This window comes from Erigeron canadensis, chromosome 1 (assembly GCF_010389155.1).
Source record: "Erigeron canadensis isolate Cc75 chromosome 1, C_canadensis_v1, whole genome shotgun sequence".
NCBI classification, from domain to species: domain Eukaryota; kingdom Viridiplantae; phylum Streptophyta; class Magnoliopsida; order Asterales; family Asteraceae; genus Erigeron; species Erigeron canadensis.
This window is the reverse complement of record NC_057761.1, coordinates 36,271,161-36,297,844: the sequence shown is the minus strand read 5'-3', so window position 1 is coordinate 36,297,844 and position 26,684 is coordinate 36,271,161. Positions and strand designations below refer to the sequence as shown.

The following is a 26,684-nucleotide window of genomic DNA, read 5'->3' as shown; positions in this document are numbered from 1 at the left end:
ATCCGGCATTCCAACTTTCGGATTCCTTTGTACAATATTCCCTTCCCTGCCACGTACGAAAAAGTTTTTGAATCCGACATTCCTATATCCGGGTTGAGCTTACGTGTACGAGTCCGGCATTCTAATGCCGGATTTACTTGTTTTATAAAAAAATTTTCCCCAAAGGGATAAATGGAAATGAAAGAGATGTTCCTTGGCCTCACGTAGTACAAGTTATGAAGAAAATAAAGTAATGATAAACTGAAATGAAAAAGGTTTTCTTTGTTTGAGCCAACTAGTGATGACGTCATTCTTGAATCAGATGTATACAACTTAACAAAAATATCCCGTAATCATTGCCGGTCAGATTTTTTGTGTAGGCCTTTGATTAAAAAACTTGTATAGGTTATGAAGAATATAAAGTACTACTCATAGTTATGTAATCTAAATATTTGAGCATACCTCTTAGAAATAGGAATTAAAGAGAAATAGTTACTAGACTGTAAAATGTTTGTGGAATTTATATCTGAGGTAGTAGTTTGATTTTGATCTTATGAACAAATCTTTGCACTTTTACAGTTTAGAATTGATCGATTGTTGATAATTAAATTTGGCCATGAAATTTTCCCTTGATAATTAAATTTGGCCATGTGGACATTTGGAAGTATTTTCTCATTGTGGAACTAAAGTTGGTGTTGGTGGTAGTTAGCCAGAGTGGTGGTCAAGGAACTGAAAAACCAAACGAAACCACCAAACCAAGACCGGCCCGATCATATTCAATCTGGTTTACGGTCTTACTTTTTCCAACTCTATGGTCTTGCGGTCTTTGGGTTTTGTCGATCTATTCCAGGTCGCTGACTGTTTTCCAACATTTTTGTATTTAGGGCATGATATGTTTGGTACAAAATCTTGGAGTTGGGGCTGTAGTTAAGGGTTTGGGGCTTGAGGTTGGGGCTAAGGGCTAAGGGCTCAGGCTTTTTTTTCAACTCTCTTCCTACGAGCTTTTATTTTAAAGGCTCTTTTGGGGCTTTTAGGAGTTTTTCGGGGCTGGGGCTTTTGATTTCTTATGTATTACTAAACAGTGTTATAATTTTTAAATGAGCTTATTTTTAAAAGCTAAGGGCTTTTAAAAACTTTTAAAAACCCCTAAAATCCTCTTGCCAAACAGACCCGGTAATCTCAGGGTTTTCCAACATTTTGATATTTAGGGCATGCTTGACACAAAAGCTTGAAGCTGAGGCTGTAGTTAAGAGCTTGAAGCTGGAGCTTGACGTTAGGGCTAGGGGTTGGGGCTTTTTGTCAACTCTCTTCCGACGAGCTTTTATTTTAAAGACCTTTTGAGGCTTTTAGGATTTTTTTGAGGCTGGGACTTTTGATTTCTTATGTATTACCAAACAAGGCTATAATTTTCAAATCAGCTTATTTTTAAAAGCTAATGGCTTTTAAGGCCCTAAAAACCCCTTGCCAAACAGTCAACAGTCCCTATGTGTAAACCACCTTATTTATTATTAAAGTTCATAATTACTCGTATATAAATAATACATATAAGAGATTTGTCTAAAGTTTCTGTAGAATCAAGTGGGCACCATATTGAGGTTGTAGAGTCAAAATAGAGGTCGGAGCATGTGAGTACGATGGAGATAACTCAAAAGAGAAGCGTTGTAGAATCATTGCAATTGCCATTTTTGCTTCTAACATAGCAAAGTTTTGTCCAATGCATATACGTGGCCCACCACCAAATGGGAGATACGAGGCTTGTCCCTTGATCGCCTTCGAGATACCCTCAGAAAACCTTTCGGGCTTAAACTCGTTTGCATCTTCACCCCACGTATCCTTGTCATGGTGTAAAAGTAATGCATTTACTTGGATGATGGTTCCCGCCGGCAAGGTCAAGTGATCGCCTAATTTGATTTCTTGGTGTATCATTCGTCTTAATAATACTGCCGGAGGATATAGCCTAAGAACCTCGTTAAAAATCATGTTGATCTACAAAATCATACCGATTAAATTCAAAGCAGTTTAGAAGATCAGCATATATTCATCAAGATTTTACAACTTTTCAGTAGAATAAATACTTACAACTTTTAGATGATTGAGGCCATCAATATCTGGTTCTTTATCACCAAAGATATGTAACACTTCCTCTCTTGCACGCGTCTGCCAGTGAGTGTTTTGACCTAATAGAATCATAGTCCATACCAGCATATTTCCAGTCGTCTCTTGTCCTGCAAAGTAGAAAAGTTTGCATTCTTCGATAACTTCATCTATATTTAATCCGAAATTGCTATTTCCCTGCTCTTTGATCTCCTTGTAATTGGAATCTAGAAGTATTCCAAGAAGGTCATCCTTGCTAGCTTCCCCAACCTTCATTGCAGCAAGTCGCTTATTGATAATGTTTTTTATTGAACTCTTCACTTCCTCGTCAATCTGTTTCATCCTCTTATTGTTTTTTGTTGGTAGATATCTAAATGAAATTATCTATAAGCTCAAGAAAACTAACATATATGGATGTAGTATCACTTCCACTTTTATTATTACATTATGTTTTTGTTATTACTCGAGTTTTCTATATATGTTGTTGTGAACAAACTTACCTTGTTCCCGGGATGTAAAATGAATTAGCAGCCGTCATAATTAGTTTTGCTAGTTCTCTTTGAAGTTCAAAGATTTTTCTTCCTTCTTCGAAACTACTGCCAAATGCTGTGCGTGAAATTACATCAGCTGAAAAGCTTTGGAGATAAGGCCAAACATCCACTTCACATGAGCTTCCTTTGTTTACCGTTTCTCCCCATTTTCCAATCATTTCACTACAACTTACATAAAACGCGGGCACCATATGCTGTAAAAAGGAATGAAAATTCACAAACATGTCCAAATGATGGTTTCCAAGGTAAAATATATTAAAAGACAAAGGAAAGCAATAAACCTTGAGCTTCTCGACATGAAATGCAGGATTGATGATTTTTCTATGTTTCACCCATTGATCAGCCTCTGCATCGATTAATCCTTTTACTAGCAACTTTGTTAATGGATTACCCCCCCTTGGCTTTTGATATTTAGTATAATGAGCCAATACATCTCGTATCATTGTTGGTTCAGATATGTGTACTACAGGTCTTATTCCCATCCATGTAAAACAATTCTTACCTGTAAATCAAGACAAAAATCTGAAAATTATTTTCTTTTAATCTCGGTTCAAAGCTACTAATGTATAAATCATCTGGTTACATGATTATTATTTTCTTTTTGCTCCTATAGTGATCTTAAAATTGAAGAATATTCTTAGCACATAACTAAACAACAACAAAAAAGTGTTCCGGTAGTGATCTAAAAACAAATTAAAATTTACAGACAAAGATTAAGAATACATAACATGGTTTAGACCATTCGTAACCGTTCACCTTTTCACCTACACTTTTTCCTGCCACATCAGCATCACCTTCTCATTTCTTTCACCTTCTACTTTTCTCCTTAACCATTCATCTATCATTTGGTCCCCACTCTTATATAATAAAAAGCACATCTTTTATTTTAAAATAATATATTTATTTAGAGTAACAAAAAAAAGACATAACAAATTAAGAAAAATAAGAAATATAATATGTTTTTAATTTTATAAGTTTACAGTTAAAAATAGTGTTTTTTTTATAAATAAATCAAAGATCCATTCAAGTATGAAGTGGACAATAAATTCCAAAAATAAACTATATACTTATTCGCAGAGGAGCTCATGACATAATATATATCGCAACTTACATTGTTAAATATAAAACACACTTTATCTCATAAACAATAGAAAGAGATCCTAACAAGTGACAACTCATTGGCCCTGAACCACAAAGCAAAAAATTCACTTGGTGAATGAAATCACCGGCACAACTTGACCGGCCCATTTCACTGACGTGTGGTAACAATTGACCGATTACATGGCATATATCACCGAAGCTGTTATCCGACCTTTACAATTGGTCTTAGGGGTTGAGATTCTCTAAAGTTGAATAGGTGAAGTTAATTATCTTGACTCTTGAATTTAAAACAACGGTTAAGATTTAAAGGTTACTTTTAAATTTTGACCTTTGAATTTAATCTAAAGGTCAACAATCCCTTAACTTTACCTATATAAAGCTACTTTCAACTTTAGAGGATCTCAATCCATGGTTTAAAGTCAACCTGATTAGACCTATGTTGACCTAAAAAAGTTTGTCTGGTTTATCATCTAATTAAAATAATTTATTTTTGGCCACTATGGTGATTTGTAATTGGTCTAGAGGTCTTGCATTTATAATCGCAGAGATCATTTGTGACAACCGTCATCCAAACGTTTTTCCTGATATACTTTTCTGGTCATTTTTAGTTGTTTCGTTCATGTTCGTCGTTAGACTTTAAGACTTTATCATGGAATAAATGGGTTTTTGTTTTATTTGAGCTTTATGAGCCCTTGGACTTTAGAAAAATTATACGTGGACTCGAAAATAGGAAGAATACTAGTTGTCTTGTGGAAATGCCAAATTAAGTAAAATACTTAAAATTAAATCAATAAAAGATTTAATAAATAAATATAGACATATTTATAGTCGTTGGAAAACTATTGAAAAATTTCATTCAAATATATCAACAAAATAAATTAACGAGTCTCGGGTTTTCTTGAATTGTCGGGTCAAACGTTTTAAAGGAAAGTAATTAGGGTTATGGAGGGTATATAAGGAAAAATAAACCCTAGCCCCCATCCCATTTCCCCTCTCCTTCTCTCACACTCCTCCCTCTCTTCTCCCTCTCCTCTCTAGCCTCCCCCCCCCCCCTCTATTCCTTTCTCAACCGCCGCAAACCACCACAAGACCACCACCGAACCACCATCAATCATCTCCTCCTTCTTATTTTTTTTTAGTTCTTGGTAAGAATGGCATAAATCAATGCTTGATTCGTTTGTTCTTCATCAAATTCGTGTTCTTTGAAAAATACTCATATTTACGGATATATATATATATAGATCCGAATTTTTCTTATATATTATTGTTTAGATCCGAAAACTTTATCTTGGTATATATATAAATCGGTTTTGTAAATGTATATATATATATAGATCCGTTTTTTTTACAAAATTGTTATGTAATTCGATTTTCTTTTTCTTCTTCCTCTCAAAAACCGAAAATGTATATATATATATATATATATATATATATATATATATTTACGATAGTATGTATGTATATAAAGTTATAGATCTGAAATTCTTTACAAAAACTTATATAATCCGGTTTAATATAAGTTTTGTGTATTTATATATGCGAAATCCTTGAACCCGAAAAGTTATGAACCGAGATCCTTTCGATCCGGAAGTTCATACTATTATTCTACACTTTTCGGTTATATATATATGTATGTATAGCTTTAGATCCGGAAATACATACCCGAAAACTCTATATCCGAAATCTTTGTTCTTGTTTAGATTGGATGTATGTATCATGAAATCGGTTCTTGTTCATATATATAAACCGAAACCTTGTTTTAATCCGAAATATATGTGACTTTTGTTTAGTTTTCGGTTAAATCTAGTCCAAATCCGAATTGAATCATGATGTTGGACATGAAATTTAGTTGTAATGTTCATCCTTGTAACCGGATCTACCCGGAAACTCGATTTATGGTTCGGTCAAAATCGGTCAAACTGCCGGTCAACGGCAATTTTCTGGTCAAAAATTATTTTTTGGTATTATTTGGATTTTTGGTTAAAGTTGGATTAAGATTTGTTTAGTCAAAATTAAAGTGCTAGTATTGTTGGTTAAAATTAAGTTTTTGTTTAGAAATTGAATTAATGAATAATTAAATATATATATATATATATATATATATATATATATATATATTAATTAATTTAACTATAGTCATATGTACATACATATATATATACAAAGAATAATTTGAAATGAAAAATTATTAATTAATTATAAGGAGGACTTTGAAAAAGCTATATAAATTATACATTCGTATAACGATAGTTAACGACTTATCGGACTTCATATACTTTATAACGACTATATATAAATGCAAAGAATAAAAGACGTTGTAAAGACGATGTACAAGTTATATGACCTTCCAGACTTAATATATTTTATAATGACGTTGTTACGAAGACTTGACGGGATATAAACAATGAAATGTGACATTATTTAACAAACTAATTATTTGGACAAGACATAATGGCATTTCCTAAGACACTGGTATAGGACATATACGAGTACAATTAAATCCAAGTTCTTACTGGGTGACTTGTGGACAATGTAGGACTTTTGGACAGATAGTGAGCTTGTTTCAGTGTTTCTGACAGTTCGTGTTCCTGTTCGTTGATATAGGATATTTATACTTGTGCTGCTTTCAGGTGAGTTTCGTAGCCCCTCTTTTTACAAATTTTGGGGTGGAAAGTATACTTATTTTCAAATAGTTTTGTCGATTTCTGTTTTATGTTCAAGATTGAGCCTGTGCGTATAGAGTTACTTGTGCCATTTGACATGCTTTGATCTTGTTGTATCTGTGTGATTATGTGTTTGTTTGTTGTGCTTTGGACATACTTATTGTATGAGTTGAGACTTGAGACTTGAGACTTTGGACTAAGGCAGGTACCGTAAGGCCGGACTTTGAGACATTGAGGCATTTGGACTTATTATGGTGTAACTCTGCTCGTTATATATTGAACTATTACTTGTTTAGATTTAAAAGAATCGACAAAAGACTTATTTCTTTTATTAGACTTTTGACATAAAACCTACGAACTCACCAACCTTTGTGTTGACACGTTTTAGTATACTTTTCAGGTGCTCAGGTTAATCAGGGATAAAGACTGCTATGCTAGGCTGGACTTCGGAGATTAGTACTCCTTATTAATTGTCAGACTTTAAGGCTACATGCGGACTTATTTCTTTATGGACTTGGTTGTAATAAGCTATTTTAGCACTGTTATGACTTTGAACTCATGTTTTTGGGAATATATTTATTATATTCTATTTCATTTAGTAGTATCTATGTAATTCCATGTCGTGTTGTACTTTTCATGACACCTCATGTTTCCACCAACGGTGGGGTGTTACATCATTTAATGCAACACTTTAGACCAATTAAAAACGATCGAAGTGGATACAACGAAGTATTAAAAATTGTAAATTGAATAAGGATATGGCTTAATTATAAGGTGATACGAGCATGATATCCGCGCGTTGCGATGAATATCATGGACGACGGTAATCAGGGTGTTGGTGATGATGGACGACGGTAGTGGTTATTGACGAAAATAATGGGGTGTGTGTGTTTGTTTTGTTATATAAAAAGAGAGAATATTTTGTGTGTGTTGTTTTGGCAGAGAGAGAGAGAATGGGGAATTGAGGATATTTAAGTTAGTAAATTTTCATGTCCCAAAAACTCTAAACTTTCAACCCTACCCGCCCACCCCTATAATTTTTATAAGAGAGTATAAACTATAGATAAGTAGTTGGAGGTAAAAGAGAAAATTGTGTGTAAGAAGGTAAATTACATGAAATTTTTTTCCCCCTATAATGGATGGAAATAATGGTTTTATATATACTTCTTTTCTTTGTTTTTTTTTAAGTTCATCAAATTCAATCATCAAATTAATCACTCCTTCTGTCCAATATTAAGTGTCCTATTTTGATTTTTTTAGTTATTTTGTTTTAACTTTAACCGTAAATATTTTTATTTGTGTTATATAACACTTGATATAATATACATAAATTGATTGAGTTTTAAATGTACTTTTTATTGATATAACTTTTATCAACTAATATATAACACAAACAAAGATATTTATGGTCAAAGTCAAAAGAAAAAGACTTAAAACAGTTAAAATAAGACAATTAAAATGAGACGGGTATATGCGGTGTGGCCATTTCTTAAAGTATCACCATTTTATAAATTAACTGGTCAACTCTTATAAAGTTCCTCGAAGACATAACTATTACAGTAGTATCATGCTTTTTGGTTCATATATCGACGTAAACTTTGATATCACACTATAGACATCCCATGTGTATACATTGAAATTGCAATGTGATGTATCATGTATCTATATGCACGTTCTAACCAAACTCTTTTTTATTTTTCTAATTAAACATTGTATGTATTTCTATACATTAGAAACATTTCGTTCATGTAGCCATGTAGGTAATTATATTTATTCACTTAAATAAGGCTATATAAGCTATATATATGCATAGTTTTAATGGCTTATTTTTAGTTGGGATGCGGGGTATTTGTTGGTGAAGAAACAGAGTACCTTGTCTACAAGCATTTCTATATAGCTAAATGCTAATTAACGGCAATAGGACCAATAATATATACTAATAACATGGAGACTTGGAGTCTGGTCTCTTTTGGATGCTACAGGAGAACAATGGTCACTGAATGAGTAGTGAATGAGAACAATCATTCGGCAAAAAATGATTTTTTGTTGTAGAAATATCTAACAATAATAATAAAAGAGCAACTTAAATTAATAAATGAAAAAATATAGATCATTGAATGAAGTTCCTTATAAAGTTAAGCTATTGATCAAGAAAAATAATGTCATTTTTTATTAATCTTTTAATTAATACCAATTTTATTCCTGTAATATCAATAGTTTTTATTTAACCCTTAATAAATTAATTAATTTATAGAATTAGTTATATCATAAAAATTTAGGAAAACTCTAATATTTTAATATAAAATTCTTCAAACTTATTTTCCATATGAATTTCAAGGTATATTTTTATTTGAAGTTAATGGTTCATACAGAAACATTAAGAGCGCGTTTAGTTCGAGAAAATGTTTTCAAATTTTTCATTTCTAGTTTTTAGAAAATGAAAAGGTTTTTTATTTATAGAAAACCCTTGAAAATTTTGAAAACACGTTCAAATTAAAAGATGAAGTTTTTATTATTCCATTTTAGAAAACTAGAAAACATGTTCAAATTCACTTGTTTTCTAATTTTAAGTTTATAAAAGGTTTGGAAAATAGAAAAGTGAAAACAAAAACTGAAAAAAACAGTTTTCTAATTTTAGTGCAAAAGTTGGAAAAGAGAATTTTCATTTTCTAGGAAACCTTTTCTAGAAAAATACAATTTGAACGCGTTTCTTGTTTTCCATGTTTTCTTGTAAAATGAAAATGGAAAACAGTGGAGTTTTCTTGAACTAAACGCACTCCAAAATTCTACAATATTAAAGATTTAACTATTATAAATGTAAAACTTTTATTTAGATGCATAAAGTATTTAATAAAATAATAGAAAAACATGACATTAAAAAAGTAAGGTGCTTGATAAGCATGTAGGAAAAGAAATTATAATGTTAATAGTACGTTATAAAGTTAGTATTTTATTTTAATTTTATTTATATTTATTGTTATGTTGACTTTTAATAGTGAGTACGAAATATTATCCAGGTAATAATATAATAAGGTAATTATTAAGGTTTATAATTGTCATTAAATATGTAATTAGTTAAATATATAGTTACCTGCGTATTACACGGGTCATTAATCTAGTTATACTCTCATTAGAAAAGTTATGTAATTGGGTTATTAGTTAATAACCCAATGATAAAGAAGTCCTTCCACGAGGCTTGAATTTGGAGAGATCCAGGTTCAAGTCTTAGAATGCAAGGTTTTTTATTAAGGCTATCTCCATTGATAATCCAACTCAACAATATTATTTATTAAAAAACTGATTTCCGTCTCCTATATTACCTAGTACCAATTTTATACTCTCACTAACAACCCAACCAGATTATTATTTTTAAATATGTAATAATGTTTTTAATTAATATTTCTTTTATTTAAAATTAGCATAAAATATTCAAAATACTATTTTAATTTATATATCATTATTTCTGTATTTTATATTTTGATTTTTTAAAACAAGTTGAGAAAAAAAATATATACAAATGAAGTCAAAACACATAATTTTGCAACTTGAAATTTAAAAAATTTTGGACCAAACCTCCATTGCCTCACCCACTATAAGTCGGTTGTTATTAAGTTTGTTTATTATTTTCTTTTAACAATAGATCCGACCGAACCATTCTTAAAACATCCATCTTTGTCGTGTTTTTAGCGGACTATTATAAGGTTTTGCATCCTATTAAGTATTGGGTGAGGGTAGCGTGAATTCGGTTAAAAAAATATAGTCTTGATATGATATTTCGAACCGCACATTTCAAATAGAAAATGATAATTGTTGCATCTGTTTTTTTTAGAAATATATATTTTTTTAATGACAAATATGAAGTATTATATAGACGATAACTATTATTCTAGTAAGGTGTTACTTGTTAGATAGCCTTAATTACAAATAGCAATATATATATATGTAGAATATAAGTAGCTTATGGCTTGGGGGTGTTTGGCCTAGCTTTTATAAAATGGCTTATGCTTATAAAATATAAGTAGTTTATGGCTTTTTTGCTTTAAGTTTATAAGCTTTTTTGTAGTGTTTGAATTAGCTTATGGCTTTTGAAAGGAAAATGAAGGGAAATAAGCTAAAAAGCTTGGTAAAGATGGATTCTCAAAAATGGCTTATATAAGCTAATAAGCCTAAGCAAATAAGCCCACACAAACACTAAAAAGTAGCTTATTTTACTTTCATAAGCAAATAAATAAAAAAGCCATGAAAATAAGCTAACCCAAACACCCCTCTATAAAATAAAACTAAATATCAGAAAGAGGCCATAGTTGAACAAAAACTTGTAACAAAGTTCCATAATACTTGGTACGCCTAAGTTTGATGATATAAAGGATATTGTATAAAACTTCTCAATGAAATAAAGGATGTTTATAAAAATCAAGAAATGGTAGGCACTTTTTTCATGTTAGTCGAGAACCGGTTAATAGTAGTGAAGCCAAGGTTAGCTGTTAGTCTGTTACTATATATATTAAAACTAAAATAAAATTCAAATAAACTAGCTTGCACATAAATCATAATAACATGTCCATATAAAATACACTTTTAACAAAACTATGAAAAACAAATATCGAGTACATACCATAAGTGGTGATGGATTTATGATAGAAGGGCGATACACGATGAGCGATATCGTGAGTTAGACTCATGGGTTTGGACTTGGCTTCGACCATCATCTGACCCAGTTCTTTCAAGTCCCCATACATGAACTTATAAGGGCTACCTTTTAGTCCTTGGTCTCTTAGATACCTCTCGATCTTTTTTGGTTCGAACCACAACCGGTTCAAAATTCTCCATATGTATAAAACCAAGATTGTTGATACTCCTAGAACACCATAAACAGTAGTTGTTTGCATAGTTTGTGTGTAGTAGAAAAAAGTGTGATCTTTTTTAAAATATGTGATGATGATGATAAAAGAGAAATCTAGGATATTTATTGATGACTAATTATATTCATTTTGCCACCTTATGGTTTGAATAGTTTTGATTCAACTATTACTCCTATTATATATTATGATTCATTCACATATTTATTGCTTTTGTCATCGCGAGTCCTCCATATTTACACGTTATGTTCACACGCAGAAGTGCGATAAATGACGAATTATTTGAGCTTCAAAAACTAAAAAAGTTTATTCTTAAAAAACACCAAAACAATTATCTCTAAATATGTATAAAAAAAAACCCTTAATTTATATATAATTGAAGAAGTATAAACTTTTAGATGAATTTAATATTTTAATTAGAGTCATTAGATCAAATAATGATGTTATATACATTTATTAACTTTTTTATATTTAATTTAATTTTAATAATTTTAAGTGATTATTATTTCCTTATTTAAGTTTGTAGACATTAATAATTAATATTTTTAATTATATAATTATGGAAACTAGTATTTTTATATTTTATATCATTTTTCATCTCTAAAATAATTTTTTTGATTTTTTATAATAAAAATTTCTTTTTTAATGAAATACCTTTTACTAAATTATATTCTTGTATATAATTTTTATCGTATAACGTAATAAAATTGGTTATAAGTATTTAGTTTTATATCATTAATATTTTATTGTTTTTAAATCAATGTTTTGGAAATCAGACCGGATATCAAAGTCGTCTACTTAACAAAGAGCTAAAAAATAAATATGGAGTCTATAGTAAGCTATCACAATTATATATCAGAAAAATAATTGTATGAAAAATGCAATGATATTATGCATAATTTAAGTTAGATAACACAATATGTGATATATAGATTGATAATTAAATTACTTAGTAATTTTAGTGGATAATTAAATTGGTTTTAGGTAAAATAAAACAAGTATTAAAGTAAAACAAATAAAACAATAAGTTTCTCTTTACTAAACATCATCGTGCATCATAAAAATCATCGTGCATCAATTGTTTCGTGTTTCATTGTGCATAATTTTAACCATGATCTAAGAGTCAAGATATTGTCCTATTTGTTTTACTTTAATACTTGTTTTACAATACCCAACCCCTAATCAAATTATTTGAACAAAACGTTAAAACACAAATATAATGACAATGCAAACATATCCAGATGAATGAAAGACATCCAAATAAACAAAACCTTACTTAACGAGACTTCTAATAAACGCTGTGTCCATTTTTCAACTGTATGATCACTTTTAACCGGAATCTAAACGACCACCAATGTAGCTTCATATTTTTTACTGATTTAATTTTTACCTGGTTAAATATTCGTCAAGTTATGATATTATAAAAACTTACATGTCATTAGTCATATAATTTAATTTTAAAAAGAGGCATTTATTTATTCTTAATAATGTTTTATTTACCATACAACGCATGAGTTTAATCTAGTATATATATATATATATATATATTTATAACTCTTATAAAACAATAGTTAACCAAGCATTTTAAAGCCCTCTTGCAATCTAAAACTAACTTGAAAAATTGCCACATAAGATTTTATCCTATATGTCAAGTCCATATTTTTCTTTAAGTAAACTATATATTTAGAAAACAAATGAACCTATATATGTTAAAATAAATAAATATATATATATTGTAAGAATCTAAGATCTTCTCATTAGATAAAATGATATATTCTCTTTAGTTTAAAAAATCACGTCTATACCTAATGATATTTCATTATCTTCTTTATTCAATATTTATATGAGGTTCCTTTCGTTTTTTTTATGGTGATTATATGAAAGTTTGCTCAGGCCGTTGGTTAGTTGGAACTCTCATCACATTAATCATTAGTGGCAATATTTAAAGTTTATAAGCTTTTTTTATCACCACTAAATTATATTCATCTTATATGAGTTAAGAGCTTTGTATAATATCATAACTTTCTGAAAGAGTTATGTTAATTCTTTCGTTCATATCACCATGGAAATTATGTACATTTTTTGGTTTAATTCTTTTATCTTTTTTTGAATTTTATGATAATGGTTAATATAATCTCTTTTTTCTTTTGTTTTTTAACAATACAATTTTTCATTGTGATGATGAGAAAAATATTATGATGGTAGATGAAAAGTTAGTTCAAAACAAGTGTATATAACAATTAGTTTAATGATTGGATAATGAATACGTTATTGCTAATTTAATTAAGTGAAACTAAATAGATTGTTCGTCCATATGTTTTTTTTACGATCATTATTGATCCATTCCATTAACTCATTTGTTCACATATTAAGCGTTTCATTAAATGTTTTTTTAAGCAAGTTTAACTCAAATCTCACTTTATTGAGCACCTTTTTAAAGCAGTCACACATCGTGCGGGTAAAAAAATCCTATATATATATATATATATATATATATATAACCGTACGTACTTACGAAATGCACACCAAATAAAATAACTTTTATCATTATTATACTCAGTTTTTGATTTCGATGATAACATATTTTAGAAATGTAAATCTTCATAAATATAATTTAATAAAAATGAGAAGTGATATATTCACAATAAAAATTTGTCATCTACAACAAAATACAAGAAGTTACTGCACAATGTACGATTGTGAAGCAGACAATTGTTGTAGATGACAAATTTGAGTTGTGAATATATCAACATTATTACCCAAAATGGTGTTTTTAGAAAAAATAATTACCAAAATGGTATATTTTAAAAAGTATTTACAAAAGTGATGTTTCTTTTATATAATATTCATCTAACAGATTATAAATGGTAAATTATGACTACTAACCATATTATAATACGAGTAACATCTAACACATAATATAAACTCAGCCAATATAAAAGTTTGCTCTTTTACGGGAAATAAGCTTCTCGTGTGCTGCTATATTCATAAGGCCATCAATCTTATTCTATAACTAGAAAATTTTGGACCCCGCGTTGCGGGGTCTCAATTCCCTTGTTAAAACGGGTCGTTATTTTTGTATATATGCTGTGAAATTTTGACCGCTTAATTAGAAATAATTTTGTCATTAATATGCTTGTGTAAAAGTATGCAAGAAACCAAAACGTAACCTGTAGTAGAAACCCGAACGGGATGTGATATGACAAAAATATCAATATATTAATTCAAAATTCAAGCGAATGCGATATAGCAAAATGCAAGTAATGGTACGGGGTGTATCACAATAAGGTTGAATGACAAATAAAAAGTGTGAAAAAAACAAAAGAAGTAACCTGTAATAAAAAATCCGAAAAGGAAAAACAAAACTAAAAAAATATAAAAAAAAAGACGTGACAAATCCGAACAGGATGCAACGTGGCAAAATCCAAACTATAAGAAACGTGTGATATGTCACTTTATAACCGATGTCACATGTCAAGTTTTAATAAGCATGATTACTATTGATAACCATGCCAAAAAAAAACGAAAGAAAAAACTCCAAATGAGATCCGTAATGTCAGAATCTAAATAGTGATGCGGGGTATATGATGAACCAATAAAAGAGATCATATAAGCAAAAAAAAAAAAAATAGGTATCAAAAAACCAAGAAAAACCGAAAGATAAATAACTTTAACTAAAGTAGAAATAACAAAGGAAAAAAAAAATATTGAGTAAAAGTTTCCAATATATTAATTTATAACACAAAAGCAAAAAAACTATGGAATAAACCAACAAAACCCGAAAGAAAAATAACTTTAACGGGATCCGATATAGCAAAATCCGAAAAAACGCGGGTATAGGTGGACCAATAGAAAGAAAACACAAAAGCAAAAAAAACTATGTAAGAAAGAAAGAAAAACCGAAAGAAAAATAACCTTAACAGAATCCGATATGGCAAAATCCAGGAAACAATACAGGGTACAGATGGACCAATAGAACAGCGCTACGTGGCACGTGAAACTGTTCATTGGGAATCTATAAGAAACGTGCAACGTGTCATTTTATAACCGATGTCACGTGTCAAGTTTTAATAAGCATGGTTACTATTGATAACCATGCCAAAAAAAAAGAAAGAAAATACTCCAAACGGGATCCGTAATGTCAGAATCTAAATAGATGCGGGGTATATGATAAACCAATAAAAGAGATCATATAAGCAAAAAAAAAAAAAAGTATCAAAAAACCAAGAAAAACCGAAAGATAAATAACCTTAAAGAAAATAGAAATGACAAAGGAAAAATAAAATGTTGAGTAAAAGTTTCCAATATATTAATTGAGAACACAAAAGCCAAAAAACTATGATGAACACCAAGAAAAAACCCTAAACGGGATCCAAAATAGCAAAATCTAGATAGTGATGTGGGGTATCCGATGAACCAATAGAAAGAAAACACAAAAGCAAAAAAACTATGTAATAAACCAACAAAAACCGAAAGAAAAATAACCTTAACGGGATCCGATATGGCAAAATCCGAAAAAACGCGGGGTATAGGTGGACCAATAGAAAGAAAACACAAAAGCAAAAAAAAACTATGTAGGAAACCAAGAAAAACGGAACGAAAAATAACCTTAACAGAATTTTATATGGCAAAATCTGGGAAAAAACGCAAGGTACAGGTGGACCAACAGAACAGCGTCACGTGGCACGTGACACTGTTCATTGGGCTCGCCTTTAATGAGATTACAATTTAACTAGCCTTATATGTTATTTGCTAAAAACATTCTCCAATTTAAAACAAATTAATTACTCAACAAGAAAGATATATATGATGGTTTGCTTGTTCCTAAGATGTGTACTACAGTTGCCCTGATTAGTATAAACTGCATTGCTTAATTATGAATTTCCTAGTGTCCCATGAGACTATTAAGAATAGACCATCCATGAAATGCCCTTCCACCATCCAAAACGCGACACATGGCACTCACCAATCATAATGAGCATTCCTCCCATTTCCTTGGGGTGGAGGAATGCCCTTTAAAGGCATTCCCAATATTTTTTTTTTAATTTTGATTTATAAATAAATTAAATAAAACATACTACTTTTTATTAAAAACATACTTTTTATCTATACAATATTATAAAGCAGATTCTTTCCAGATTTTCAACATTGAGTTGAAATTTTCAATATTGATTTTAAGTACATCTCCAAAATGCCCCTCTAATCTATTCTATATTTATCTAAAATAACCATAATACCTTTTCTTTCTCCTCAAATCTCAACCAATCATCTTTTTTCTCTCTCCTTCATAAATCATTTATTCCTCCAATTCATTCAAAATCTTTTATCTCAAAAATCATACGTCGATAAATTATAAAAATTGTATGGGTGTTCTTAAAATTTCATGCTCTTTCATTAGAGATGTCATTCGATATACTTTCGACGAATTTTTAAATCCGATGGCGGAGGGCGGAGGCCGTAGACATATGACTATCACACTCTCTGACCTAGCTATCACCCCCACCATCTCACCGCCGTAACGCACGAGTACTTACTCTCGTTAAATAAAAAAACAAACTACTTTTTATTAAAAAAAAAAAACAACACACTAAAAAACATTACATAAAAACTCGAAATAAAACTAATCAGAGTCGTCGTCGTCGGTGCTAACATACTCTCGAAGATCGGCGAAGGGATCGGCTACAGGCTCGAAGTCATGTGGTGTGTTCGCCCAAAGATGGTCAACCAAATATGCCGTTAGCATGTTGTGGGTTTCACGGTTTTTTACGGCATGCAGATTTTGGATACGAACTTCCATTGGAGTTATGCGCCTCCAATAATTTGGATTTAGGCTCGGTTCTCAATCGTTGTAGTACTGGCATACGGCCTTGTTTTCGTCCTCCAGGATCATGTTATGTAAAATGATACAAGCATAACAAATATCCTGGATATTTCTTTTGTCCCAATATAGTGCCAGATGTTTTAGAACCTTCCATCGTTTTTTAAGCACACCGAAAGCCCACTCAATACCCTTTAGTGCCGACTCTTGTTTTTTCTTAAAATGTCTTCTTTTTTCATCGATCGGGTCGGAAAAGGTCTTCACAAATGTAGCATATTCGGGATAGATGTCGTCGCCCAAATAGTATCCCTTCTCGTAATAGTTTCTGTTTGCCCAAAACGAAGCTGCGAATAAAACACTTAGAAGTAAAAACTAGATCGTTTAGAAGTAAAACATTTAGAAGTAAAACATTTAGAAGTAAAAACTAGAATAAAAAACTACTCAATACACATATAAAACTGAAAATAAACACTAACCAGTGGGTGCCAATCCGTTTACAATTTCTTCAAGAATTGACGATGCTTCAAACACATTGATATCGTTGTGAGAACCTTGCTGTCCAAAAGTACGCATTCCAAATCCATAGATCGTTTGATGCTACAGCTTGAAAGATCAAAGACGGTCTACCCACATGCCCGCTTGTGTAAACCTCGCCACCGGACACATCTCCCATGGCCAATGCATACAATCTATACTACCGATCATACCGGGAAAACCAACAACTTGTTCATGAACATCGTATATACGCTGAAGATCGGACGGAGTCGGTCTCCGTAGGTATCTTGCTCCATAAATTTCCCGTATACCTTTTAATGATAAATGTTAACTTTATATATATATAACTATATATATATATATATAACTATATATAAGTATATAACTATATAGAATTAATATTTATCTATATATATAAGTATATATTGTAAAATATCATTACCAACACAAAAATTTAGGCAGGATTCCCTTGATGTTCGCTTAGACATCTGCAAATACTCGTCAAGCAAATCACTATTAATGCCATATGCCAATTGACAAATTGCAGATGTACACTTTTGTACCCCGACAAACCCTCTTCGCTCAGCACGGTCATATCTCATCTGAAAATATGGGTACCTAGCCTCCAAATCACCGACTATCCGCTCAAATAAATTTTTTGACATACGAAACCTTCGTCTGAAAAGTCTCGCATTGTATCGCGGCTCATCAGCAAAGTAGTCACGCATCAAACGAGCGTGTGCTTCAATACGATCACGATCAACTGGTACCCTTCTTTTAGTGACTGAGGCAGGTTGTTCGTCAATCTGTCGTCTAATTAATTCGACAACTTGAAGAAGCATGTTCTGTACACGCTCTTCGTAATCGGCAGACCCGTTAGAAGATCCGGATGAGTCATCGGAATCCATATGGTGATTTTTGAGGAGAATGTGTCTGTATGTAATTTTTTTGAAAGGAAAAAGATAGATAAATAGTTGTATATTGATATGTGTATGTTTATGTATATATATAGAGTCTGAAATGGTAAAAAAAAAAATTGTATGTTCTTTCCAAGAAAAAAACGGCCATATGGCCACTACCTTCCAAAATGCCGGACGCGTTTAAAATGCAACGGGGCACACATTTTTACATTCCGGAACGCCCCCCGGGGCCGAACGAGGGCGTTCCCGGGGTGTTGCGCACGGATTTTTTTGATGGGAACGGGCTACTCCGAATGGTCTAAAAAGGTGCAAGTTGAATTACACAGTTGTACAAGACTGTTTTTCTATCAGGAATATACCTAGCTGTATTAATGAAAATTTGCGAACCAAAATCAAAGTCATCACTATCATCAAGTCTTAAAACGTAAGCTTATTAGGAGTAAATAGTAAAGCTAGCTGCATTGTTTACTTAGTAAGAACTAACAAACATATATTGTTCTGGAAAAGTATAAAAAAAGCTATGGCAAAAACACCTCCAACCACAACAATTTCAGTGAAATTCTTACGGCCCAAGAAAAATATTAGCCATTATAATTATAATATATAATATAATATGGTTGAGAAGATAATATACCATATAGAATTTATAATGGTCAAATTAAAATTTAACAAGAAAGAAAGAAAGATGATTGAGAAGTTAAGTTTTTATCCAAATAATACAAAACTTATTAAAAACATCGTTTTAGTAAATACTTTTTTAAAAAAACACCACTTTAATAAAGACTTTTTAAAACACACCATTTTAGTAATAATTTTTTTTTTATTTATAAAACACCACTTTGACTAATAACTCGAATATATCACTTCCCAAAATAAATAAGACTAGCTAGTGAGTATAATATAGTACGTATGGGTCATATAAAAACATTAAACATATTCCAGAAGACTAGTGATTTTAGTACTTCATGAGTTCATTCAATTATTTGGGACTGTTCTAATTGGATTTTTCTTCTTCACTTTTCTATGTTTGTATCTGGTATTTTGGTTTATCTCTTCCTCTTTATGCAGTTTACACTTGACATATAGTGAAGTAAATCGACTTAATTCCATCAATGGTCCTTATAGTTTGTTAAGGTTGGACCAATGCTAGGGACCCCTCCTTAATTTATCACATCATATTCTTTAAAATTTTTAAAATTTTTTAAAATCATTAAAATCTTTTAATTTTATCTTCGATCATACAAACATCCAGTGGCAAAGCTAGAAATTTTTGAGTGGGGGTCGGGATCTATATTTTTTTTCCTAACGCTATTTTTCGGGTAATATGTTCGGGTCGGTGATTCGATTCGGGTCAAAAATTAAATGCTATTATTATAAAAAAAAATGTTTCAATCACTAAAAAACTAAACACTTGTCCAAGAAAAAAGTAAACATTAAAAAAGAGACAATCGGTTGGTACTTGGTTCGATTCAATGAAGTTATGAGCTAAGTAAGTAATTAGGTTATGGGTTTTAGTTTGGGCTAAATAATTTTGAATGAGCTTATGTAAAATGTAATGGATCGATTATATTGTTTGGTATATAAAAAAATTTTCACAATTAAAATGGGGGTCGAAACCGAATATATCAAAAAATTTCTACACGAAACATATATACCCCCTACATCGTAAAAAAAATTTCGGAGGGTCGGGCACCCCTCCCCATTCTATGGTAGCTACGCCCTTGCAAACATCTTTATATATCTTTATATTTTCTACATCATCACACATCCTTACATATTTCATATACAAACAAACAAAAAAAATAATATGAATATTCTGAAGATATTTACAAACATGTCATTAACTATCAACAAATACCCTATAAACGGATGGACATACTTCAATGATATGAACAAAACGGATGAAAATGCTCTTAAATTATCCGGTAACTACTGTTTTAATAAATATATAGATGTAAATATTATATATTATAGAATCTATCAATAATAATAGTATAATTTTATAATTATAAAGTAACTATAGATAAAAATAAAATTTAGTTGTCATAAGTTTGACACGTATAAAAAAAACGACAGATGTCAATTGAAAAATGCGTTAATTTTGTTTTAGTTTATTAGTGGATATTGGTATTCAACTTACGTTTACGTGCAAGTATTATATATAGCAAAATCTATCAATAATAATAATAATAGTATTGTATTGTATAAGTATAAAACAACTATAAATAAAAATTTATTTTTTTAATAAAACATGCAACTATAAATAATTATTGTAATTTTTAATTATTAAATTACATAATTATATGAATAATACAAATGTTACAAAGAAATTTCTTTGTTTCTTATATTAAACACACCCTATATATCATATTATACTACAAAATCAACTAAAACTAAGAATAGATTGCTTAAAGTTTCTTTAATATCAAATGGGCACCGAATTGGGGTTGTAGAGTGAGTATAGCGGCCGGAGCGTGTGAGTATGATGGTGATAACTCGAAAGAGAAGCGTTGTAAAATCATTGCAAGAGCCAGTTTTGCTTCCAACATAGCAAAATTCTGTCCAATGCATACACGTGGGCCACCACTAAAAGGGAGATACGAGGCTTGTCCCTTGATCGCCTTTGAGATACCTTCGGAAAATCTTTCGGGCTTAAACTCGTTTGCATCTTCGCCCCATGTATCCTTATCATGGTGTACAATTAATGCATTTATTTGGATGAAGGCTCCTGGCGGTAAGGTTAAGTCCTCACCTAATTTGGTTTTTTTGTGTATCATTCGTCTTAGTGATACCACTGGAGGATATAACCTAAGAACCTCATTTAAAATCATGTTGATCTACAAAATGAGACAAGTAGTTAAAGTTAAAAACAATTATTAATATCAATATATATTCATCAAGGTATATATATATCATTTTATTTAATTAAAGTAGGAAAAACTTACAACTTTTAGATGATTGAGGCCATCAATATCCGGTTCTTTATCACCAAAGATATGTAACACTTCATCTCTTGCACGTGTCTGCCAATCAGTATATTGACTTAACAAAATTATAGTCCAAACAAGTGTATTTGCTGTTGTCTCTTGTCCTGCAAAGTAAAAAAGTTTGCACTCTTCAATGACTTCGACTATGCTTAATCCAAAATTGCTACTTCCATGTTCTTTTATTTCCTTGTGATTAGAATCTAGAAGTATCCCGAGAAGGTCATCACTGCTAGCTTCCCCGGCTTTCATTGCTGCAACTCGTTTATCGATAATGTTCTCTATTGAACTCTTCACTTCCCGGTCAATCTCTTTCATCCTTTTATTGTTTTTTGTTGGTAAATATCTAAAAGAAATTATTTAATTAATTAGCTCATGAAAACCAACAAATAAGGATGCAATGTAAACACCCATTGAGATTTGTTATTACCTTGATCCCGGGATGTAAAATGAATTAGCAGCCTTCATAATTAGATGTGATTGTTCCCTTTGAAGTTCAAATATTTTTCTCCCTTCCTCAAAACTACTTCCAAATGCTGTACGTGAAATTACATCAGCTGAAAACGTCTGAAGATAGGGCCACACATCCACCTCACATGAGCTTTCTTTCATGACTTTTTCTCCCCATTTCTCAATCATCTCGCTACAACTTACATAAAAGGCCGGTATCATATGCTGCATAAAGGAACTAGACTTCATAAGGATGTCCACATGATGGCTTCCGAAGCATACATAGCATATTTAAAGACATAGGGCGGGGGAAAAAAAACCTTGAGCTTCTCGACATGAAATGCAGGATTGATGATCTTTCTATGTTTCACCCATTGATCACCCTCGGTATCGAGTAATCCTTTTACTAGCAATTTTACTAATGGGTTACCTGCCCTTGGCTTTTGAAACTTAGTATAATTAACCAATACCTCTCGTATCATAGTTGGTTCTGATATGTGTACCACGGGTATTGTTCCCAGCCATGTAAAACAATTCTTACCTATAAATCAAAAAAATATCTACAAGTATCAAAAATACAGATATCAATTTAATTGATACTACTTCTATAAAGCTAGTGTATCTAGTGCATGCTCCCAACTTGAAGTAGATTTGAGAAGACTATTAATTTATGCAAAAAAAAAAAAAAAAATTTAAAACTGAATTCACTACAATATACAGCAAGGATTCAATAATTTGTAGGAATAATTTTTCGTGTAAGTATATGATTATAAATAAGTAGATGAATCAAAACTATGTAATAGAAATTCAAGTTTTTTGTGGATTTTAGAGTCATGTAGAGCAAATTAAAAGAGGTATATATCTCTTCTAGCTTGGAGTTATTTCTGAACATAAAATTTGGTCAGTTTGGTACAGGTACTATCATAATTCGGATGTTTCACAATTTTTATTCCAGCGGGAATTGCAACGTTATTTAGTTTTTTTTTAACTGTAAATATAAAAAAAACGATTGCCAGTAGTCTTAGACTGAGGAGGGGATGTGCCCCGGCCCCGCCAGATCTATTAATGACCCACTAGGAGGAATGACCCCCAACGGCCCATCATGTAGCAAAGTTTAGTACTGTTCTTAATAGGAACTAGGAAGTTACAATTTTCCAAGCTTCGAAACTAACATGCCCCATACCAAAACTAAGGCGGGCCCTCAGCCCATAACTCTATGCAAACAGAAAGAGGCCCAGAATGCTAAGAGATATAACCTCGTTAGTGGCTCTTATCTATGCTCCTTTATAAAATTTTAATGTCTTTTTCATTTTAGAAATAAGCTGAGATATGGTATGTGAATGTTAGCAAACATGCAATGTTATTAAGAAAACAAAAATCTTTAACTATTTTATTCCTATCGATATGGTATGGGAATGTTAGCTAAGATATAAGTACTCACATGTATTATATTATTACTAACATAGAGTATCAATAGGAAAAAATATGTGTGGCTGAAAATTCTTAACTAGTAACTAAGATGCTCGCAAACAGTCTGTTCAATGGTAGTTAAATTTGATAGGGCCCGCAAAGAACATTCACCACCGGTTAGTGAGGAACCGAGGTTATCTAATAATTTTTCAAAAAGTTACAATAAAAGACAAATTAATGTGCATAAAAATCAAAACATGTCCATATGACCATATATAACACACTTTTAAGCTAGAGGTAGTATAAGAAAAAAGAAAATTCACGAGGAAGCAAATTTAAAAAGTCTGAAAAAATTCCAAAAGAGAAACACAAAAAATAATAAAAATATTTAAAAACTATCGACAAAACTTAGAAAAATTATGGGAAAAATACATAACAAAAAATTTAATTTTCGAGCGGCCATGGTCCCATTCCTGCTTTTAACAATACTAGAAAAACAATACCGAATACATACCATAAGTGGTGAGAGATTTAACATAGAAGGGCATGACGCGAGGTGCGATATCGTGAGTTAGACTCATGGGTTTGGACTTGGCTTCAACCATCATCCGTGAGAACTCTTTCAAGTCTCCATACATGAACTTATAAGGGCTACCTTTGAGGCCTTGGTCTCTTAGATACCTCTCGATCTTCTTCGGTTTGAACCATAACCAGTTCAATATTCTCCATATGCATAACACCAAGATTGTTGCTAATCCTAGAACACCATAAACAGTTGTTGTTTCCATATATTGTATTGCTTGTGAGTATAATAAAATTAAAGGTACGAGGGATGTTATAAGAAAGAGATGTGGGATATTTATTGATGACCAAAATTCAGTATGCCACCTAATGCTTTGAATATTATTTGATTGTTGAAATGTTCATTATGAATTTATATGATCGACATATTTCTTGCTTTTGACATAACAAGTCCTTCATGATTGCACGCTTTATATTCTTAAAGTGATAAATTATTATTATTTTCAAAGGCAAATGATAAATTATTTAAGCTTTAAATTAAAAGTTTATTCTTAAACTATACACAGCAACAAAAACAGTAACTTCTGTATTTCTAATGAAAATTATAAATCTTACATGTGAAAACTACATATCAGATCTTATGGAACAAGACTTAGAAATCAATTGAGGCAAACTTGTATTCCCTCCGTCCCATTTTAATTGTCCACATTTGACTTGTCAAGTCTTATGTCTTCAACTTTGACCGTAAATAGTTTTGTTTATACTTTATAACACTTAATGTAAAATATATGAATGAATTGAGTTTTAGATATACTTTTCATTGATATAAATCACACCAACTAATATATAACACAAATAAAGATATTTACGGTCAAAATTTAAAGAAAAAGACTTGAAAAGTCAAATGTGGACAATTAAAATGGGACGGAGGGAGTAGTATTTTCCCCGAACAAAGGTTTTTTTTTTTATATGTATAACGAAACCACATTAGATAGATAAGAAAATCGATTTTTAGTCATATTGAAAATCACATTAAATATAAATTCTATTATCATTATTATACTCAGCATATAGTAGTAATTTATTTTAAGTTGTATGATAACTATTAAATATAGTTGATAACTAATTACCTTAAATTTGTCAAATAGGTCATCTATCATATTCTCTACTCCCATATTTTCGAAGGGAATTAATTCTCAAACTTAGGTAAACATCTCATGATATTTATGTTTGTATATATGAAACTAATCGTAACGTGAAGAAGTTTGATATTATATTTTGACTTCCATAAGTTAAATATGTGAACAATTAATATATTTTTATACATTTCAACCGTGAAATTTTTTCTATATTTAATCTCTTATATAAATAAAAGAAAATTGTGATGATATCATTTTTATTAAAGGAAAATCTCATTGTCCTTATTAGATATTTTCTTATTAATTATTTGTTTTTAATTAATTAATTTATGAAATCAATCTAATTAAATTTTAATTTTCTATTCCTCCATTAAATATCTTCACTTAATTTTAAATATTATAGTTTGCTACATGCTTTCTTTTAAACTTTTTATATATATATTTTTTATTATTAGACTACATGAGACATACAAATATTTTTCGGTTAGTACAAGTAAAAATTTTCTTTACATGCCCACGTAATACCCGGATACTACTTGTGAATAAATTAAATTTTTTAATGTGTTATTATATTTTTAGCTGTGAATGTTTTTTTTAGAATTAACACATTTTTTTCGCATTTATATAAGTACATTTGTTGTAATGGTCATAAAAAGAAAAGTAAACATATTCTAGAAGACTAGAAATTTTAGTCTTATTAGGCGGCATACCTCCTTTACTCATTTATTTGTGACACTGTTCTAATTGTATTTTTCTTCCTCGTTTCAATATGTGTTGTATTTTGTTTTCTCCTCCTTTCTGTATGGTCCAAAATTTTGAAGTTGATTGCATCAATGGTCCTGGGGTTTGATAGTTTAGTACTACTACCATCCCCTATTATTGAATGTTTCAATGTTTCATAGGTAGGTGTGGTCCCGTAAATGCCGAAATTGAACCAAAGAGTGGGTTATCGCAAATGCGACGGATGTCGAAGATGTATTGAGCCACAAATGTTTAAACGTCGTCTAATTATTAGGGGTGACCTTGTTTAAAGAGGGGTCAGAAGAAGATTGATTGTATTTGTTGGCAGTTCCTTACTGGTAATGGATACTCCACGTCACCAAATAATCAGAGTAAGTATGTAAGTGTGTGAAATCATCTGCTTCAAATGAATGATTGAGGCGAGTATTCATAGAGGCTGGGGATACAAGGTCTGAGTACTTATCTTCTGTGACCCGTCAGTACGGTTTGGAGCCCGTTCGGAATGTACTTTTCTCAACAGGGATTGGCTTAGTATTACGTCATTCTGTCAGGTTGGTCAGCCACGTGTTATTCACTGATGGTTTATTTGTTTTATTGTGTTGAATCCGGAGCTTGGGCCGGATCATGTAATCATTTCCATCGGGAGCAATGATGCTTTTTGTTGCTTTGACCAAGTCCTAGTGCTGATTAGGATGGTGTGCTATCAAGCCTCTAGCTTAGCATTGTAGTATTTAGAATGCTAAGTTAAAAAAGAGTAACTGAAAATATACTCTTTTGATGACCTTTTAGTTATTGAAAACGTTATTAATTAATTCAGATAAAGATATTGAAGCTAATGATGAAAGTTCATTCATGAACCAATCTTCGGGAAACGTGGCTATAGTTTAATATAGGGGACCCAAAACTCCACATATTGAAATAAGATGCTGATTTGTTAGTAACATAATAATTTAAACCT

General features: G+C 30.9%; 1 protein-coding gene across 3 annotated transcripts; it reads right to left on the bottom strand.

Annotated features, from left to right (window-relative positions):
• Nucleotides 1-1,523: 1,523 nt before the first annotated feature.
• On the bottom strand, nucleotides 1,524-24,260 carry LOC122603839 (cytochrome P450 CYP72A219-like). Of its 3 annotated transcripts, none has more exons than XM_043776681.1 (5): nucleotides 23,839-24,260; nucleotides 2,906-3,126; nucleotides 2,574-2,818; nucleotides 2,059-2,443; nucleotides 1,524-1,965 (listed from the first exon to the last, which is right to left on the bottom strand). In XM_043776681.1, exons 1-5 carry the CDS (start codon nucleotides 24,110-24,112, stop codon nucleotides 1,537-1,539), a joined length of 1,554 nt encoding a protein of 517 aa, XP_043632616.1. In that variant the 5' UTR covers nucleotides 24,113-24,260; the 3' UTR covers nucleotides 1,524-1,536. The 3 variants fall into 3 exon arrangements, with proteins under 3 accessions (XP_043632616.1, XP_043632608.1, XP_043632600.1); XM_043776673.1 differs by lacking the exon at nucleotides 23,839-24,260 and adding an exon at nucleotides 11,004-11,375; XM_043776665.1 differs by lacking the exons at nucleotides 1,524-1,965; nucleotides 2,059-2,443; nucleotides 2,574-2,818; nucleotides 2,906-3,126 and adding exons at nucleotides 20,739-21,317; nucleotides 21,426-21,810; nucleotides 21,895-22,139; nucleotides 22,235-22,455 and having other exon boundaries at nucleotides 23,839-24,226.
• Nucleotides 24,261-26,684: the final 2,424 nt, after the last annotated feature.

Coding starts and splice junctions, on each gene's coding strand:
- LOC122603839 (XM_043776681.1), bottom strand. CDS start 24,112: ATGGAAACAACAACTGTTTATGGTGTTCTAGGATTAGCAACAATCTTG. Junction 2,819..2,905: donor TTCATGTCGAGAAGCTCAAG/GTTTATTGCTTT, acceptor TCCTTTTTACAG/CATATGGTGCCCGCGTTTTA. Junction 1,966..2,058: donor GCCTCAATCATCTAAAAGTT/GTAAGTATTTAT, acceptor ATGATTTTGTAG/ATCAACATGATTTTTAACGA.